Source organism: Camponotus floridanus, unplaced genomic scaffold, assembly GCF_003227725.1.
Source record: "Camponotus floridanus strain SB8 unplaced genomic scaffold, Cflo_v7.5 scaffold24, whole genome shotgun sequence".
Classification (NCBI taxonomy): domain Eukaryota; kingdom Metazoa; phylum Arthropoda; class Insecta; order Hymenoptera; family Formicidae; genus Camponotus; species Camponotus floridanus.
Window position 1 is genome coordinate 2,943,047 of NW_020229370.1, and position 18,538 is coordinate 2,961,584.

An 18,538-nucleotide genomic window follows, 5' to 3' on the forward strand; every position below is an offset into this window, starting at 1 on the left:
AAATCGCTATATGAATTATATAATAAATGTTGAGGGGCGCAAGGTGCAAAGATGATTTTATTATTTTTTAAAACATTTTTAAACAGCCTTCGGGGAATCTCGATGTATTATTAACATGTCTATTCAGCCGGAACTCTTTTTTTTTTTTTCGTCCTCTTTTCCTTCTCTCTTTCCTGCGATTCGCTAGGCGACGCAAACTCGATACTCGGCCCGAGACGGAGATAATCGCGCCGCGTGAAACCCTTTGGACGCGCCGGAATGTAAAACTCGTTTGCCGTACGCGAACGGAAGTCGAAAAGGAGGAGGCAACGCCGGAGAAATCTCACGCGATCCTTTGTACCGCGAACGATATCGCGCAATAATTGTTCTCACGATTCGATGGCCGGTTGATTCCCGAGCGATATCATTGGCGTCGCAGCCGATGATGATTGCAAAAAAAAACTCCATTTACCGTTCAAAAACTCAATTATCGATGTGATTCCCAGCCAGGTAGCAATCTAGGTAGCAATCTGAACCTACGGGTCTACAAAGACATCCATTTCGATTCGATAATATCTTCGATCTGTGATCTCTTATATCTTGCAGGTCTGTGAAACATCATATTTCGATGTGTCTCCGTCGATTCACCTGAACGACTTCCTAAACTAGGTCTGTTAATACAGTTATTTGAATTGAGTCTTTGAACTCTCTTCAATTTACATCTCTTTTCAAGGAAACGACTTGTATAAACCGAGAACAGCTATGCGCCAGTTACCGATACCTGCGTATCACTCGACTCCGCCATTTGTCGTGTATAGCTTCACGAGAGATCCCCCTGATTCTATAGACTGATCTGGGAGATTGTAGAAATGGGAGATATAGAGAGAGGTACGTCGACGTTAACGCTTCGCCTGCAATCTGCCGAGCGAATCATTATTAAAGGAATTGAGTTCAGCTCGAAGCGTGAACAGATGTACTTGTAAAAAAAAAAAATACGCTCGCTATGCACGAGATGTACCTGTAGCTAGGCTTGTATTTGTATCTTATCTACATTCTCTTATCTTATTTGCCTCTTTAAATTTTTATTTTTTATCTCAGTTGCCCACGTGTACACATTTCGCTAGATATCGTGCGCGATACGCTACTGTTCGTATTTATAATATTTTGCTACAGCTGTTTCTCGGAGAAAACTGCAGGTGTTTTCGGCCGCGTCTTTGAAAAGCGATATCGGCGTTTGGAAAAACACGCGAATTTCGCGCTCCAATTATTTCGGCCTTAGTCACGGTGGCCCCGATAAAATCCCTTACAATAGCTGGAACCCGCACCGCGAATTTCATATAAGCCGCGCAATTAATCCTCCTGTGAGTAAACGCGACATTCGGAATAATTCAAAATTGTAGTATAAAACGAAATCAACAAACTATAGATCCGATCAACTCCAGAAACTTCCTTGAAACTGACTGTTATCTCCGATTATGTAAAAATTTACTGCGCTTTCTCTCGACAGTTTCTGCTCTAAAAGCGAATCTGTTGAGTAAACATTATTGAAAAAATTATATATAAAAGGAAAACAAAGATAAAAAGAGAAAAATAACATAAATCCATCGACGCTAGGAAAAAAATTACCTCCGCGAATCGAGGGTATTAGCCTCTGCCTCTTCTGAATCCTTCTTCGAGATGAGAGAAGCTAATCAACGCGCATACCACGGGTGGTCCATCTCTGTGAGAAAAGTAATAAAAAACGAGAACGGCATAATCCTTGTAACCGTATGTTTCCGCTTCTGCCTGCCTTTTCCACGGTTCAGCGAATCTCGAGTTGCCAGCTTCCTGGAGAATCTTATCGTATATTTACCCGTGAAATCGCCCAAGAGGAACCGCTCGGCGCGCCTTTTCCTCTAATCAGCTTCCAGAAAAAGGACTAAATTAGCTCCTGGATTTTAAAAACAACTAGATCAACGTGACGAACATCGTGTTCAACATTAAACGCTCGTCCTGTTGTCCTGAGATAAAAATTCGCTACCACGGATGAATCAGCTGATCAAATCAATTTTTACAGTTATTCGTTCCTACATTTATTTATATTCGTACTGCACCGAAAAAAAGGACATTCTTATTTTGAAAATATATTTAGTTTTAACATAATCTTGAAATGTAATCTTGAAATGAGATTTTATTGCGTTAATTAAAGACAAATATAATTGCTAAGAAGTCATTTTATATAGTTCATCAGGAAAAATATATTATGATTTAAGATTTAATTTTCTTGAATGGAAAAGAAACAATGTTGGATAGAAAATAACATTTTTAAATCAAAGATTATAATTTTCTTAAAATAGAATTAAATAATTATATATTCTTGAGATGACAATTACAATATTAAAATAAGACTATAAAATTGTTGAAATTTAAAATTCTTCTAAGAAGATTACAAATTGTTGCGTATATACGAAACAATGAACACGTTAGTTTAAGTATATAAGTTTCGATTTGACACTTATTTTTTTCGGTGTGCTCGGTGGAATCGTTGATCTTCAATTTCAAGATCATCGATAAAATCGAAAAGAGAAACGTTATTTCTTTCTTCGTACCTTTCTAAGCGTAACGAACAGATCCATCCAAATAGTTACACCTCCTTGCGTTTCAACGGTTTCTTAATCTAAGATCGATTCGTCCCACGTCCATCTATAATCTTTATGTCATCGAACTTTTACCGGATTTAGTGATCGGAGCAAAAACGTCCAAGGCTTGCGAAAAAAAAAATCACACGATAATTTAACACTAGATAGAATGTATATATATATATATATATATATATATATATATATATATATATACATACATTCTATCTAGTGTTAAATTATCGTGTGATTTATATATATATATATATATATATATATATATATATATATATATCATCACATCCTTGGACAAAAAAGAATAAAAGAATCCATTAATTTATTGTTTTATAATTAAAGGCAATACACATTTTCGATACCTGTCCTTCCTAATTCGAAAGTCCTACTTATCTCGAATTTACTCGCCAAGAATTCTCGAGCCTCTTTTAGAGATTATCACAAGCTTTCCGCGCGGATACTTGAAAATAATTAAGGGATTAAAATTGACCGAGCGCAAAACTGCGTGATGTAACAATAACGAGAAAAAAATATGTACGTCGCAGTTATTCCATTTTTTTTTTAAATTCTCCGTTATCCGTGAATCGGCGATTCGTTTCACGATCGGCTCCCGTTCCGATCGGCTCCCGTTCCGATCGATCGGTCCCAGAGCGGGGGAGTACGAAGGTCGCGATCGCACAACTGCCGGGATAACGCGAGCGGGGCCCGAAGAAGTTCCCAGCTCTCGGGCGATCAGTCTTCCGCCAGACTTCGGGCCCGAGGTCAGCCAGTAAGTGTTCGTCGATCCAGACAAGGGGAGACTTACTCACGGGAACGATCTCGAGCGAATCCTCGAGCGATCGCGAGAAGGTGATTCGCGCGCGCGCGCGGTTCTCCCCTCGCTCCGGTTTTCGATCTTTTTACGCGCGATCGTTGCACCTTGTTGCATCGCAGATGCAGCTGACGGGAAAAATCGAACGCGCGGAAGGTGATGAATTTTTCGACGCAGAATTTTCTCCCTTGCGTTTCTCCGCCAACCGCGGTTGTTGAAGTTGACGATCGAGTGATTTGGTTAAGATAGATGTTTATTTCCTGATTTGCAAAGTGGATTTCAAAATCTAGAATTATAATGGGACAAGATCGCATTTATGCGTAATGTCGATATTTCTGTTCTAAAACATGTAGGAATTCATTAAAACAGTCGATGCATCATAAATATCTCGAGGCACACTCAGAGATATAAAACGCGAGATAACGCTTGCTACAACTCAAAGTATCAACTCACTTGGAATATTAGAGCAAAATTAGCTCAGTTTATTATCTAACCATTGCAACTTTTTATATCAAAAAATTATAGCCAATTATAACCATCTCATGTTTTATTCCCAAAAGGAAGGATAATAAAATATATTCAAGATACCTAAAATCCTCTCTAAAAAGGAATTCATAAATTACTCTAAATTTTGGTATCATTTATCTGTCTAAAAAAAAACCGGAGTCTTACGACAAAATTATACAACTTCCACCGAGTCTCTTCAATTCTGCCCTCAATCTTGGACGAGGGAGACGAGTCGGGCGGCGTGAGCGGCACGCACGGCCCTGCTATCGGCACTTACACACCAGGGCTCGTCGTATGTACGGTAGTAGGCGCGCTTGGAACGGCTGGCTGGTTGCTTCGTGAGTCACGAACGTCGGCCGCCGCCGCCGTCGTCGCCGCCGCCGCGGCTCGCTTTCGCCGGCTGCCGGCGTCGCGGAGCGGCAGTCCGGTCGCGTCGTCGTCGTCGCGCGTGCAAGCGAGCGAGCGAGCGAGCGGGCGAGTCGCGTCGTATCTCGCCGACCGGATGGAGAGACAGAGCCGAGCCGAGCCGAGCCGAGACGAACCGAGCGACAGGAGCGCGCACCGCATCTCAGTGCGTCACGCCGCGTGTCACGAGTGCTGGTTGCCACGCCGTGTGCTCCGTTTTTTTTCCTTCTTTCTCTCTCTCTCTCTCTCTCTTTCTCTGTCCCTCTTTTCCTCCTCTCCTCCTCTCTCCGCCGCGTTTTTCGGCAGACTCGTTCCGCGAGTCCCTCGGGTCCTTGGACCCTCGCGAAGAGCCGCGATCACGCCCGAAGTTCTTTATCAGCGGGAGAGCGATAATGTGATCGTGGCGTAGCAGCTCGACGAAGGAGATATCGGGAAAAGTGTTGTATGCTTGCCGAGGATTCCTCGCGTGGAAATTTCAAGTCTCTTTACGACGCTTGGTGATTGTAGTAAGTTGTGACAATAGTGATCGTGTCTAGGTGGCTTCGTTCAATTGTGCTCCGATCGCTATGTGTACCACTTGTGCGCGACAGACGCAAGATAGACAGAGAATTTATGTAATTACGATGGTATATATATGTACAAGGTCCTCTTGATCAACGTATAAAGCAAGAATTTTCCGGTCACGCGTTAATAGTCATTAGCAATGTTAGTTAAATTATCGCGATTTTTGACGTTTCATCTAGTTTCTTAATGTAATCTGTGTTACATAACAAAAATGTCTCGCCGGAAAAATTGAATTAGCGAGCAGATTCCTGTTAATACGACGAGCAAACTGTGCGTCCTTAGCAAGGTTAGCTCGCGCACACAAGATTCCGCGTGTCGACCTCGCCAAGTCTCTTGAGCCAACAAGAGAGAAGAATAAACAAATTCGCGGGATTTTACGGCGTTACATCACGCGAGTGGTGTACGAGCACGCAGAATCGCGCGATTTACTCGTGTAAGCCACAAAAGCGCGATCGGTTTCATCCGGGATTCACAAAACGGCTCGTTCATTCTGAGCGATCCGAATGATAATTCTGCATTGTTCCCCAAAAAAAAGGACCCTCGGGCGCGTTGCTTTGCAAAACGAATTTAATTTCACGCTACAGCGGTGTTAATTCCCGCTTAATTTACATTACAAATCATATTTACAAAAGTAATCCATTTGTATTCTATTCTTATCATTTATTTACATTGGGTATTTATCGTTCTTTATATTCTGTTCTTGTTTATATAGGTCGAATTATATACAGGATGCCGGGACAATCTCTCCCCCAAAAAAGCTTACCTCGAGAGCTTTTCAAAACTCTACAATAAAGTATTTCTTTTATTGAGTACTTTTCGAGTTGTAAAGCTTGAAATAATCTCTTAATTTTACATAAATCATAAAATATCTAGTAAAATATTTTTCAATTATCTTATCCTAAAATATTTTTCAATTATCTTATCTTAAAATTTTTATGTACAAAATAATGATGAAATAATGATGAAATAATGATGAAATAATGATGAATGAATCAATTGGTGTAAAGAAAACACATAATTGTTTCGAAGAAAAAATATCTAATTTGCAATTAACAGTTACATTTTTTTTCTAGATATTTTATGGTTTATGTAAAAATTAAGAAATTATTTCAAGCCTCGTAACTCGAAAAGTACTCGATGAAAAAATACTCTATTATAGTGTTTTGAAAAGCTCTCGAGGTAAGCTGCAGGAACTTTTTTGGGAAGAGATCGCCCTGACACCCTGTGTATTATCTCGTTTCGGAAAACGAGAATACATGGAGTTTTTTGAAAAAGAAAAATTGCTTTAAAAATTAGAACAAGACGGAAAATCCGCAAGCGTGGCCGAAAACGCTTCGCGTTATTAGTTACCGTAATGAGTCGCCTACGGTTAAGGTAATCTTTTCCACCTCCTTTCTTTTTCGTGCGAATTAGAGGCGAACGAAAGAACGGGCAAACGGAAGCGCGTGGATTAGAATTAACGGTTTATATAATCGCTCATATTATTCCACGGTTCGCGAGCGTAATTAGAACGAGAGAAGTCTGTTACCCTCGGCGATATTGTTGCATATCGCGACTTTTCGAAGAATTTTCTTTCCTCCGGTGATTCGACTCTTTGTCCAACTTGACAATCTCCCATTAATAATGTGTAATCTCGAGAGATTAATGGCCTCCCGGAAAATGATATAAGTTTATCGCGCAGGAAAATAGTAATCGGACGATGTTACGCAAGGATCCATATCTAGAAAACTGAAAAATGTGAGCCGTTTGAACATGAATGAAATCTTAAAAGTGTGAAATCTTTAACGTTGACTCACAAACAAATTTACTGCAAATTTAGATGCGACAAGAAACATGCATTATTATGTTTATCGTTAAATTTATTTCGTTTTTATCACACTTTTGTTCTTCTATAAAAGAAGATCTCAAAGGGAGGAAATTCACTATGCATATTATTATCTCCTTATCACTTATGCTGTTATGTTGAATATATTATCAGTCGTGATAAACTTATTAAGACATAAATTGGCTCGTTATTATTCCATTATTAAAGATTCTTACGTCGTCGTGCTTTAGAAAGATCTTGTCTTGCGTTAATTGAAAATAATACACTATAGCTAGTGGTATTTACACGACATAATTCGCAGCAATTGATTTCTTGACAGTTAACAACGATCGCGTTCCTAAAACATGCAAAAAATGTGTCATTTCTGTGTAATGGAACGTTGCTATCGTTAATTCAATAGAATGTACGCGATTTTGTCTCGCCGAAAGCAAAAAAAGCGTCGAGCAGCTGCGATTATTCTTAGATTGCACCAACGTGTCGCTTAATCATAGTTATCTATATGCATAAACCAATAGCATTTCTAAATAACGCGTTACAGCTGATCTTTTCAGGGCGAAGTCCAGCATGTACGCATTGTTTAACATACATTATCGTTGCAAACTTCTTCGTGCGTGGAATTCCACACGCTGAAATTACAGATTTCCATCAGGTATAACGGTGCCCTCGTATCTAATTTTGTTTTTTTTTAATAAGAAGTTGCATTAATTGTTTCTAAAAGACAAAAATAATCCAGCGTTTTTTAATAAGAAGTTGCATTAATTTTTTCTGGACAAACAATTTTCCTTATCGCTCTTTTTTTTTTCTTTATTCATGTCGCAGCGATATCTACAATGTGGACAATATTTCGTAACGTGGGGAATTACGCTGATCGCGAGTGGTTAATCAAGCAAGAGTAGCGCGAGCTTAAGAGAGATGCAATCGTGACGATGAGAGTTACTTGAACGAAAAGAGCGCCAAGGGTCTCGGGGTTTATCGCGCTCGTGAACGACCCCGGCGTATATATCAGCGGGTTTAATTGCAGATTCGGCGGGGAAAGTTTGATTAAGCGGCTATTATTCCCCGGCGAGATAACGCGCAATCTGCGATTCTCAAATGCCCGTCCGCGTTTCCCGTTTTGCTCGCAAGGAACAAAGGGAAGTTTGTTTTTCGGTCGCGAGAGCTCCTTTTTTCTCCCTTTGAACGACGATGTCCGAAATAAGATATCGAAACGTGCAGACGAAAAAAAAAAAGTAACAAAGAGAAATATACGCAATGCTCGATGAATCACAAGCAGCGATTGTACTCCTGTAAAAGCCCGAGCCTTATATAGCCGTGAAGTTTTAATTAAGCAACCACGACGGACCCAGAGATAAATCGGCTACGATATCATTACCGATATTTTATCGGAAATTTCTAAGTATCTCGAAAATATTTGACGCTCGTTCGTAAAGCTTACTCGAGAGGCGATGTGAACAGATTCGCTTTACGACTCTCGGTTCTTTTGTTCTCTTTTTCCTTCCTGGCGACATAAGACGATTTCTTCTCGTGAGAATCCAATTGTCACATTGTAATTATCCGCTTCGTTTACTCGATTCGTCTAGCCTTTTTCTCGACCGACAGAAGCGAGGCGCTACTCGAGGTAGTATTTTGTCACGCTCGACAATGGAAGTCTCGCGAATAAAAAAGCCTCCGCATAAAAAGACAATAAAATCGCCACTCGTCTTTTCCATTCGCATCCTCGACTACGGGTAGGCATTAACGCGCAGGCAGAATGCACGAAAGATCTCCGAAGCAATCGGATTCGATTGTAATACTTAACGATTTGTGCATCGGAGAATCTGATGCAGCAATTAAGCCGATCGTGGTTTACATTAATTCGCGGAAGCGGACACATATATGTCGCAATAAATGTTGATGACAGAATTAGCACACATTCCTCGCTCGCTGCAAGTGACATTTCGATTATCTTGCACAATGTGGCAAAGTGAAATTTCTTATCGGCAAGAATGTGTGTCGTTCAATGCGACTGTCATCGATTTATATGTCCGATGCTTATTATTTATATACGCGATATGTAAGATTGTAATTTTTCCAAAATTTTAGCGAATTCGCGATAAAGCTCTTGCTGCGCGCAAACACTTGAAAATAAAAAGAGGCATGCAGGAAAAATTATTTCTTGTTTTATGCTTCATAAATATTCTCGCGGATGGTGTCCGCTAGCGTTTCGCAATGCTATCGCCTTGGCACATAAAACATTTTACAATGAAAAATTAACGTATGTGAACATGACTTTTAATGACATTCTACTTTTAATGAATTAAATTTTCAATACAGAAAATTATTGTGTGCGTATCTTGTGGTAACAGTTTCATTTGTAAACAAAACCGTAAAAAATACAGCATTTTGAAAAATATCTCAAATTCGTTTGCAACATATTTTTCAAAATTATTTGCAATTATTGATTTAGAAATATCTTTAAAATTGACAAAGATAGAATTTGTCGATTGCAAATATTATAATTTTTGCTTTTAGATAAAAGAAAAGTCACTACAATTTTAATTTAAACGATATCAGTGATATTTTATCTTAAAATAAGGTCATTATTTTTTCAAAACGCTAAATTTTTTATGGCTTTAATTACGGACGAAATTATTGTTATTACAAACTACAAATAAATAATATCATTCTTAAAATTTATTTTACTAAAATGATGCTATAATCACCTAGGTAAAAAAATTGTCTTCTTAAAATATTTTAAAACATTTTTTACGTATTTGATAATGCGATAAAATCGACAATTTTTTTCGAACACAAATCTACCCGTGTCAATTTGTCTCGATAGCATGTGCCTGTCTCTCAATAACATTTTCCCGTGATTGCAGGTATTTGTTCGTCGAACAAAAGATTTTGCGCTATCGCGCTAATCACAAGTCGCGCATCGCAGCACGCGCGCACAACTGCCATTCTTTTTTTTTTTTTACATGGACGAGGTACATTCACTGACACGACATTTATCGACATTTTGTATTCATTCATTCCGATTGAATCATAATAATAAGTAAATATATAATACTTCAAATTAACAGGAATGACATGGAAAACACAACAGACTCGATGCAAGATGTTAAGAATAAAAGATAAAAAAAATAATGTTTTTTTATTTTTTTTCTAGGCTTTGAATTTAAAATATCTATTACATTTTATCGCGAAGAAAAATACGAGACTAATTTATTTCGAAATAAAGTCATTGTCGGATACATTGAAGGAATGCGTTGCGTAATCCATTAAAAGCCTCTTCTCCTACTGTAAATAAGATCAAGATCGTGGCGCTCGTTCGGAAATTGCTGATCGCGGCCGCACTTTTATAGCCTTCGTCGACGCTTTTAGAGCTTGTTTCCTCGCCCCGCTAACGGCCCTGCCGGAAATAAAGACGTTCTCCATCCGGCCGGCTTTTCCGACGACCAAGTACAACACTCGCGCGCGAGACGATGGATGGGGCCTCGTCTCGCTCCATAAAGGACACTCGAGGGGCGGTGGTTATCGCGCGCGGGAACGTGGGTGTCCCGAGGAAGTGCATCCTTCGTGCATTCTCCCACTTTTAGCGCGCGTTTCTTTTTTTAACCCCTCCTTCTTCTCGATAAAGTGCCGGGATGCATCATTACCCGCCTTGAGGATACGCGTGCGTTATTTCACTCGATCGTCGCGCGCGCATCTCTGAAAATAATCCAGCTTCCCGTTTACTCGGCCTCCTCCTTAGTAAAGTACGCACTTGGCTGGAGTAAAATTATATCGTAATCATGCGAGAGAATTGAACAAGATCAGTGATGGGAAAGTTAGTTTCAGGAAAATAATCGCCGTCGAATTAAATTGAATCTCGTCGCCGAGGTAAATTGTTTTCTCCGTATCGATAAAAAGTATGTAAATTGCAGGCGGAACGCGCCGTTATTAATTTACGCAAAATTTACATCGTCCGAGTCCCTCCCGATCGTCCTTAACGTGCTCGCGGCCACGTCATACCCCTGCTTTCTCGACCGCAAATCCTCGTTTGCCGACGAGGCCGGTCATTTCGTCGCTTTTTCCGCGGCCCTCTAACGAAGTCCTTCGACGATATGCACGCGGCGTGTCGGCGCATTGCGTGTAGCACGCGAGTTTCCAACAATGCAGTACCAGGCTAGTAAGTTTCTACTAGACCGAATTTTTTTGTCCGATGTAAGAAGGGGGGGAAAATTGAGAAAAAAGAAAGCTTTTAGACATAAATTTTTTCTTTACGCTTACGTCAAGTTGTAGGTCGCACGAAACTACCACTCCTCGTGCTTTTATCTCGATTCGAATTCGGACCATGTTACCTCTCTCTGACGCGTAATACGAGCGGGGTTTCCCCATTTGCATAACAAATTGAAATTTTTTTATTTTTCGCCGGTGCGCCCAAGAAAAACAGACCTATTGGAGCATTCTAACGAGGAACATAGCGCAGCTGTAAAGTTCACGTCCGTCGCGGCGGGTCAGCGCAATGTGCCGTCATCCGATGATTAATGACTCGCGCTTTCTTGCCCGCTCGCTTTTAACGCGCTGACACTGACATTATGTCCCGAAGAAAGCCTGGCGAGCGCCCAAAATACTTCCGAACGTGCTTTATGACACGGATTTGGAAACACTAGGCGGCTAAATTTGTTCGCTCGCGTACGCGAGGCAGGTTGTGGAGTATCGAGCCGCGTTCTCGAGTGTCCTCACGAACCGTTTCGATCGGCATAAATCATCCGGATGACTAGGCGCACGTGTAAGGACTTTGCGGATATTCCACGAAATCGTTGTAAAGAGATTGCGGAAAATGATAATCGTATTATGTAATTGCATCGCGTATCTTTGTGGCGAATCAATCTTATTTCAGCGCGGAATGTTTTGAATTTTAATCTTCAAAAATCAAATTGACCGCTTAATTAATAATTCAATTATTTTTACATCAAGATTCGTGCTTTAAGCAAATAATGGATTCTGCGTCGATAAGAAAATTTCGATAAAAAGCTTGGGATAAGAGTGAAATTAGAATATTTAAATGTGTTTTAAGTAAGGTATACGTGTGACGCTATCTTTTATAACTTATATTAAAATATTTTTTTATACAAAAATCAGTATGCTTGAGCACGAGGCGTGGCAATGAGCGGATAAAGGCGCGGAAATAGCACGAAACGTGCGTACTTGAGCTTATTAGATAAACGAGAAACGTACGCGATTTAAGTGACTCGGTTAATTCGCATGCATCTGTGCCTCTTACGATGTAATACGCGTATGCAAATTTCGCGTTTCTATCTCCCACTTGCGCCGTATATAGCTGGCTGCGTAATAGATTTCGCCGCAGCTATATCGGCGATCATATTAAGGTATCAAAGTTGGAGTGCAGGTAATATCAAATATTACATATCCTTTCCTATGTGCCTTACAAGGATTGAGAAAATCGCGGTACGTTAATGCGAAATGACGCGTGACACGTGTATGCAAATCATATCAATTTTGTTCGAAATTTAAAAGAATTAATAAACGAATAATAAAAAATCTGACGAATATATACAATCAAAAATATTGTATCACTCCCAAAAAATACCGAAAATGAACGATTAAATTTTTCACCTGTTTTTTTAGCTGTTTTATTCATGTTCAAAATGATTAAAGCATAAAATATTAATAATAAATTATAATTTGATAATATTTATATATATTTGTCTTTATTAAACTAATAACTTCTCTCTTTCTGCATGTGATGCAATACTTTTGACAGTACTGTATATGCACATGTGTATGTGTGTACGTATTCACCAAATATTTGGTACCGTTTGTTTATTATCTGCTTCAAAGTTTGATCAAAAATCGATAGAATTTATTTACATGTGTTAAACATTTCAGTTTCTCGTTAATAATCTCGTTTATATCCTGTTTTATTTCAAAACTCTTTTGAAATAGAAATCAAAGTATTTCTTTACCGATAATTAATCATTTTTCTAACATGTCAGTGTCAATTAATGTCAGATTGAATTCTTATTATTTTGAAAATTTAAAGTTGTGATTCGATGATCGATATATATATCTTACGCTTCATTATTGTCTCATTCCACACATCCTGTGATATCGATAGGAAAAAGAATATCCTACTTTTTATAACGCTTAACGTTCATTTCTCGATATATTTTATCATTTCGCGATTCTGTCGTGTATGGTACATGAGATTCCTGGTCGATTCTGATCGTCCCAGTGTCGGGTATTAAGTGGACACGCTATCGCTTATCAGCATCTATCGCTGATAAGAACGATCAACCAAGTCAAGTAATGTACGGTCTTGGACGCTTATCGCGATCGGACCGTTCGAGAAGGATTCAGTCTATCGCAACCGACCGTCGTCCACGCAACTTTTCGGGTATCGCTTCTCTCTTTCTCGTTATTTCGCGTCCACGTGTTTTTCTTTTCTTTTATTTTCCTCGAGATCGATGCTCCCGTAAAGAGAACGATGCGACGAATGAGAGCTTTCGTCTGTGTCGCTCTTCGCCAAGACTTTATCGCTCTATAAATCTGCTGCGTGACTTATGTTGTGTAGGTGTGTGTGTGTGTGTGTGGCATTATCACGTGTGTGACAATTCATTGATAACGCATGGTTACGATCGGCGTTCGAAATTTACGGGTTCTTTAGCCCCTTTCCATTATTAAGTATCATAGTTGTAGTGAAATTTGAAGTATTATTTGTCAAAATGTTGCAGAAAAATTCAAAAGTCGAGAGTCTATAGACTTTTCCGCAGTTTGGAGAAGAAACTTTAGGAAATGTGAAACACCCATTATAATGGCGTCGGATCTATAAATCTCCTTACTTTTTGCGTTCGGTTCCGCTCGTTCACGATTTATGACTTTTATTTCCTTCCAATTGAAAAACATCGTTGGTGCTTGTCGATCGTTCGACAAGTTCTCTTCAATATCATTCAACGAATTGGTCATATATATTGATGAACGATCGGAAATTTCAGTCGATTTGCGCCGTTAACTGACCAATCAGTTTCCAGTTTGTAAAGATAATGTTATTGAAAACTTGTCACTTTCAATTCTTCTCTCTCACTAACTCATTGATAATGTTCTCTTCAATAAAACCTCGTTTATTTTTAGATATTCAATAATTAAGAGACTAAATCGTTATCTCGTTTTTCCATCATATGATGTATCAAAGCAAAGGAATTACGAATCAGCTGATAGAAATTATGAAAATAAATCTCGCTGCAAACTCTTTATTTAGAATTTGCAATCTCTAAGATAATTAAAAATTATACCTTTTAATCTCACAAATCATCAACAATCATCGATGTATCTAAATTTTTAGATATTCAATAATTAAGAGGAAATCGTTATCTCGTTTTTCCATCATATGATGTACCAAAGCAAAGGAATTACGAATCAGCTGATAGAAATTATGAAAATAAATCTCGCTGCAAACCCTTTATTTAGAATTTGCAATCTCTAAGATAATTAAAAATTATACCTTTTAATCTCACAAATCATCAACAATCATCGATGTATCTAAAAATTACAATTACCAGCAATATTTTGTAACGAGAAAAAAAGTTGCGTGTTTGTATTAATATCGAAAGGTAAATTTATATATCTAGACTGTGTACACTTTAATTATTAAATCCAGACGAGGATCGATAAATTTATTATACGCTCCTATATGATCAGGCTCAATCTGATCGCCTCGCGATCGTATTCGCGCGATAATCGGTCGATCGTCCGAAGCATTAATTAACAGTGCGGATAATATTATTAGCGTAACGATTTATCGGTCGGCCATTCCCTCGTCGAGTCTTTCAAATTGCCAATAAGCTTTTCGTTGGAAGATATACTAGAAACGGCCCGCTTCATTTCCCATTGGCGAAACGGCTTCCCGACCCTTTCCGTCGACATTATACAGAACTCGGTCGGGGATGGGAGTCGCTTTACCCCTTTTCAGACTTGGTCTCGATTCGATCTCGGAGCAAATTTCCGCCCGGCTATTCCACCCCGGAGAACGAACAGAAAAGCCGTAAAGCGCAAAAATTCGACGCGTCGGTAGTTTGTTCGCGTTCCCTTATCCCGTTGGCCATTTTATCCGAACGAAAACACGAACACACATTCACGAGGGAAAGGAAAATCGATATTTAAACAGTTTCGCATTTCGCATTTTAAGGAATTCTTATAATAATATTTTAGCATTTTCGTGCGGTAATAAATTATAATATTTCTGTAAAAATATTTTTCCGATAAGATTGGCTTTACGACGATTGTTCGATTGATTCAAATGTTGATTTTCGATAAATTTTTCCATAAATTTCATAGAGTCGACTTTAAACGCTGATGGAATATTTCCCACCTTGCCGCTACCGGGTTAAGCCGGATCAAGGCGGAATTCACAAGATACTCGTATAAGTACGCGTGTCCTTATCGTCGTCTTAGAGCTGTACGCGAAATGATATATAACTCTTTGCTCGATATCTCGGCATGCCCTCGATCGTTTTGCCTGATAAAAATAGGAAACTTGATATTCAAAAACCATGTTTTTTTTTTATACAACTTATTATATACGTCTTCAATAAATTTAATATCGACCAATATCTCGCCTATATACATTTGTTGATGCTTGGACTTGGCAATAAAAATACGATCTATATCTCTGATATGAAATACTCGAGTGACAAAAATTGTACATGAAACGTTATATCATATTTTATTATCGAAGGACATCATTTTCGTTCTAACAAATAATCAGACGATTTTTTTATACGATATATCGTCGAAATTTTCCGATACGCTGACGCATCTAGCTTGATGACAATTCTGCTCTATTGGAGTATCATTATATAAGACATTTGAATCACGTACATATATATATATATATATATATATATATATATATATAAGCACACATACATACATATTTACAATTCCCCGAGCTTTACCCAGCCATCATCTACTCCCACTAAACTGCGGTAATCCACGAGATTGAGAATCTCCTTGTATATCTATCTGCTTTATTGCCTGCAACGAGTGCAAAAAGAGCCAACGTCATCGTTCAACAAAGCTTTATTTCCCCGTCTACAGAAAAGCCTATACACGTGTACTCGCTTGTTCGCTTATCGATACATGTGATTGTAAATCGAAGAAAGATTGTGAAACGAGGATCGGTCGATTGGGTTCTCGTGTTTCGTTCTTGGTTTCTGGGTTCTGTGTGATCACGTGTGTGTTCAATGATAATCGTCGCGGTGCTCTCGACACCTTCAAACGAGAAACATATACGCATCTTCTTCCTGACAGAAACTATAAACCACCTCTCGAGCGCAACATCCTCGGCCGATTTGACTGTTGAATCGATGTTGAAGACTTGTCAGTTTGATCGACACGATTATCCGTCACGAGCGATCGTCGAGCGCGACGAGATCGAGGAGGAGACTTTAAAGAGGAGCGGCAACGTTTGTCTTGGCGCCCACGTGAGAGACAATCATGGACGATCGGGAGAGTCCGTTTGTGCGAGCGCAGGCCAGCAGGAGCCTGATTCGGCCGCAAGCGCGAAAATTAGCGTGTCTGTCGCCGTCGTCCGCGACGCGTCAGATGACGAATCGATCGCCGATCGTGAACCGCGAGCCGATGAGCCCGATAGTCGGTGGCACGCCGCCGAAACGCTTGTCGGCCTCGCACGCGCCCTTGGAGAGTCTGAAGCAGTGGGAGCTGGTGGAGGACGACAGGGGTCTGCAGGTGGTCGAGAAACGCACCGGCGTCCCGAGTCCCATCAGGCCCAAGGAGACAGTTCCTGGCGTTGCGAGCCCGCTTTACGATCGCTCCACCCCCGTTTCCGGACGCAGGTTCCTCGCTGGCACCAACATGGACGCGAATCTGGAGGAGAAGCTGCGGGTCTTCAATCAGTCCAAGATCATTCAGCCGATCGGGCTGCCGTTCGCCCAACAGGAATTGGCGTTGACGGAGACCGAAGCCTCCCAGCCGCTCAGTCTCGATCTGATTCTGAAGCAGCAACAGCAACGTATCCCGAGCACGATCGAGAGCACCGATATGCTGCAGCGTTTGGAACAGCAAGTCAAGGCCATCGAGATGAGCACAATGGCCGCGAGGACGACGCGTCAGCTGGAGAACAGCTCGGATTTCGGGCCAGAAGTGCAGCTAAGGTACCGGGAGCACGAGGACCTGCTGCGAAACGTCACCGACGACGAGGCCGAGGGGTAAAAATACATACACTCTGTCTACATTGTTTATCCTCGCGGCACCCATTGTTGATATTTCTTTCGCGACAGGCATCTTATCCACGCGTCTCGAACTTTTTGCTTCTCTCTTCTTTTCGCTTCGATGATAGCGTTGGTGGATATTCAAGATTGCGAACCTCTCTTTAAAAATTAAATTGCGAAATTGGATATTTTTGTAGATTATTTCTTTGAATCTTTTTGCCGTCGAGAAACGATAGAAGTTCTGGGAGAGAACAAAAATCTCAATAACAACTTTATAAAAAAGTTCAAGAGACTCGAAAGATCAATTGGTTTGAAAATTTAATGTCGTTCACCCACGCGACTATTTTCAATCTCTGTTAATCGACATCGGGAAGTTTGGCATTTCAATCGGTCAATATCCGAGAACGCACACGTACACAATACACACAGACACACACACACAGTCGTACGATCCGTTACCACATTTGTACGGAACGACGATAGCCTTAGTGATAATTGAGGAAATCGTTGTCCAACCTCCGCCTAATCCACCTCCTCGTCCTGCCCGATCATCCACTACACTCTTGATCCGCACAATTGACTGTGTTCAGGCTTACGCCCACGCGTGTCCCTTTCTTCGATACAATTGGCATTTAATTTACGCAACGTCGCAACCGCGCGCGATTTGCTCCGTGATTTCCCGTCGCCCGGTTCGTCGCCATTCATTACACGCCCAACCGGGAGAGATCGGGGGAGCAGAGCAGAGCAGAATGACAGAATGACATGTTTCGATGAATAAATATACCGGGTGTCCCCCGGACAAATTTACACAAAGTTACGCGCAAGTTTTTACAGTTCGCAATCTCGATTCTGCTTCGAGATTTCAACAATTTTTATTAAAAATTGTGAACGATTAAAAGGTATCGATGCGAGCTTTTCTCACGCGAATTATATCTCTACTAATTGCAAACAGATAACAAAATATTGTTCTCCGGTTTCTTTCGATTAGACTTTTTATCTTAACAATACTTTAATTAAAGATTCGGATAAGATTTAACGTTGAAGACAAGGGAGATTGAATCGTATTTCCGGTTTCAGTGCAAGTTTAAACGGAAGACACATCATTCTGCTTTTCCGATCTCGATTCATACGCGTTATCTATCAATATTATATGCGAATTAAAACAGACGCGCGTCCATTTATTAATAATTAAATCACAAATGCATTAACCCGAAAACATGGAGCGATGAAGGGGAGAAATGTCATGATGAATGAAATCATAATGAAACGCAAAAGGGCCTCGCCGTTGCAACGTGGAGATGCGACGCGGAATTCCACCGGAAATGCCGGAATCACGCCAAAGAAGCCCGCCGTTAAGTTGTCCAGGACCGCCTCGGACACGCGGCGCGGACAGGAAGCGGAAATGAGAGCACAGGCCAGGATGCCGCAGACTCGCGCGCTCGTTCGGCCGATAGTTCCCAAGAGGGATCATCAGCAGCGTCATCAGCAACAGCAACAGCAGAACAATGCGGCGACCAGCATCCCGCTCAGGCCGTTGTCAGACATCATGCAGAAGAGTATTCAAAGCGAGAAGGAGGTAGATATAAATATATAATAC

At 40.3% G+C, this 18,538-nt stretch overlaps 1 protein-coding gene across 20 annotated transcripts in view; it reads left to right on the plus strand.

Moving 5' to 3' along the window:
• Positions 1–18,538, plus strand: part of LOC105256551 (serine/threonine-protein kinase MARK2) — a 91,891-nt gene that overhangs the window by 47,476 nt on the left and 25,877 nt on the right. For 9 of the 20 annotated variants that reach the window (XM_025408891.1, XM_011266556.3, XM_011266564.3 and 6 more), the window contains exons 1-2: positions 15,809–16,938; positions 18,217–18,517. The exons of 4 other annotated variants lie outside the window; for them this stretch is intronic. In XM_025408891.1, the coding sequence (XP_025264676.1) occupies positions 16,208–16,938; positions 18,217–18,517 (1,032 nt within the window). In that variant the 5' untranslated portion in view covers positions 15,809–16,207. Of the gene's footprint in view, positions 1–4,399; positions 4,962–12,877; positions 13,110–15,808; positions 16,939–18,216; positions 18,518–18,538 lie in introns of those variants that run through there. 7 more of the 20 variants (XM_025408882.1, XM_025408881.1, XM_025408883.1 and 4 more) reach the window with 7 other exon arrangements.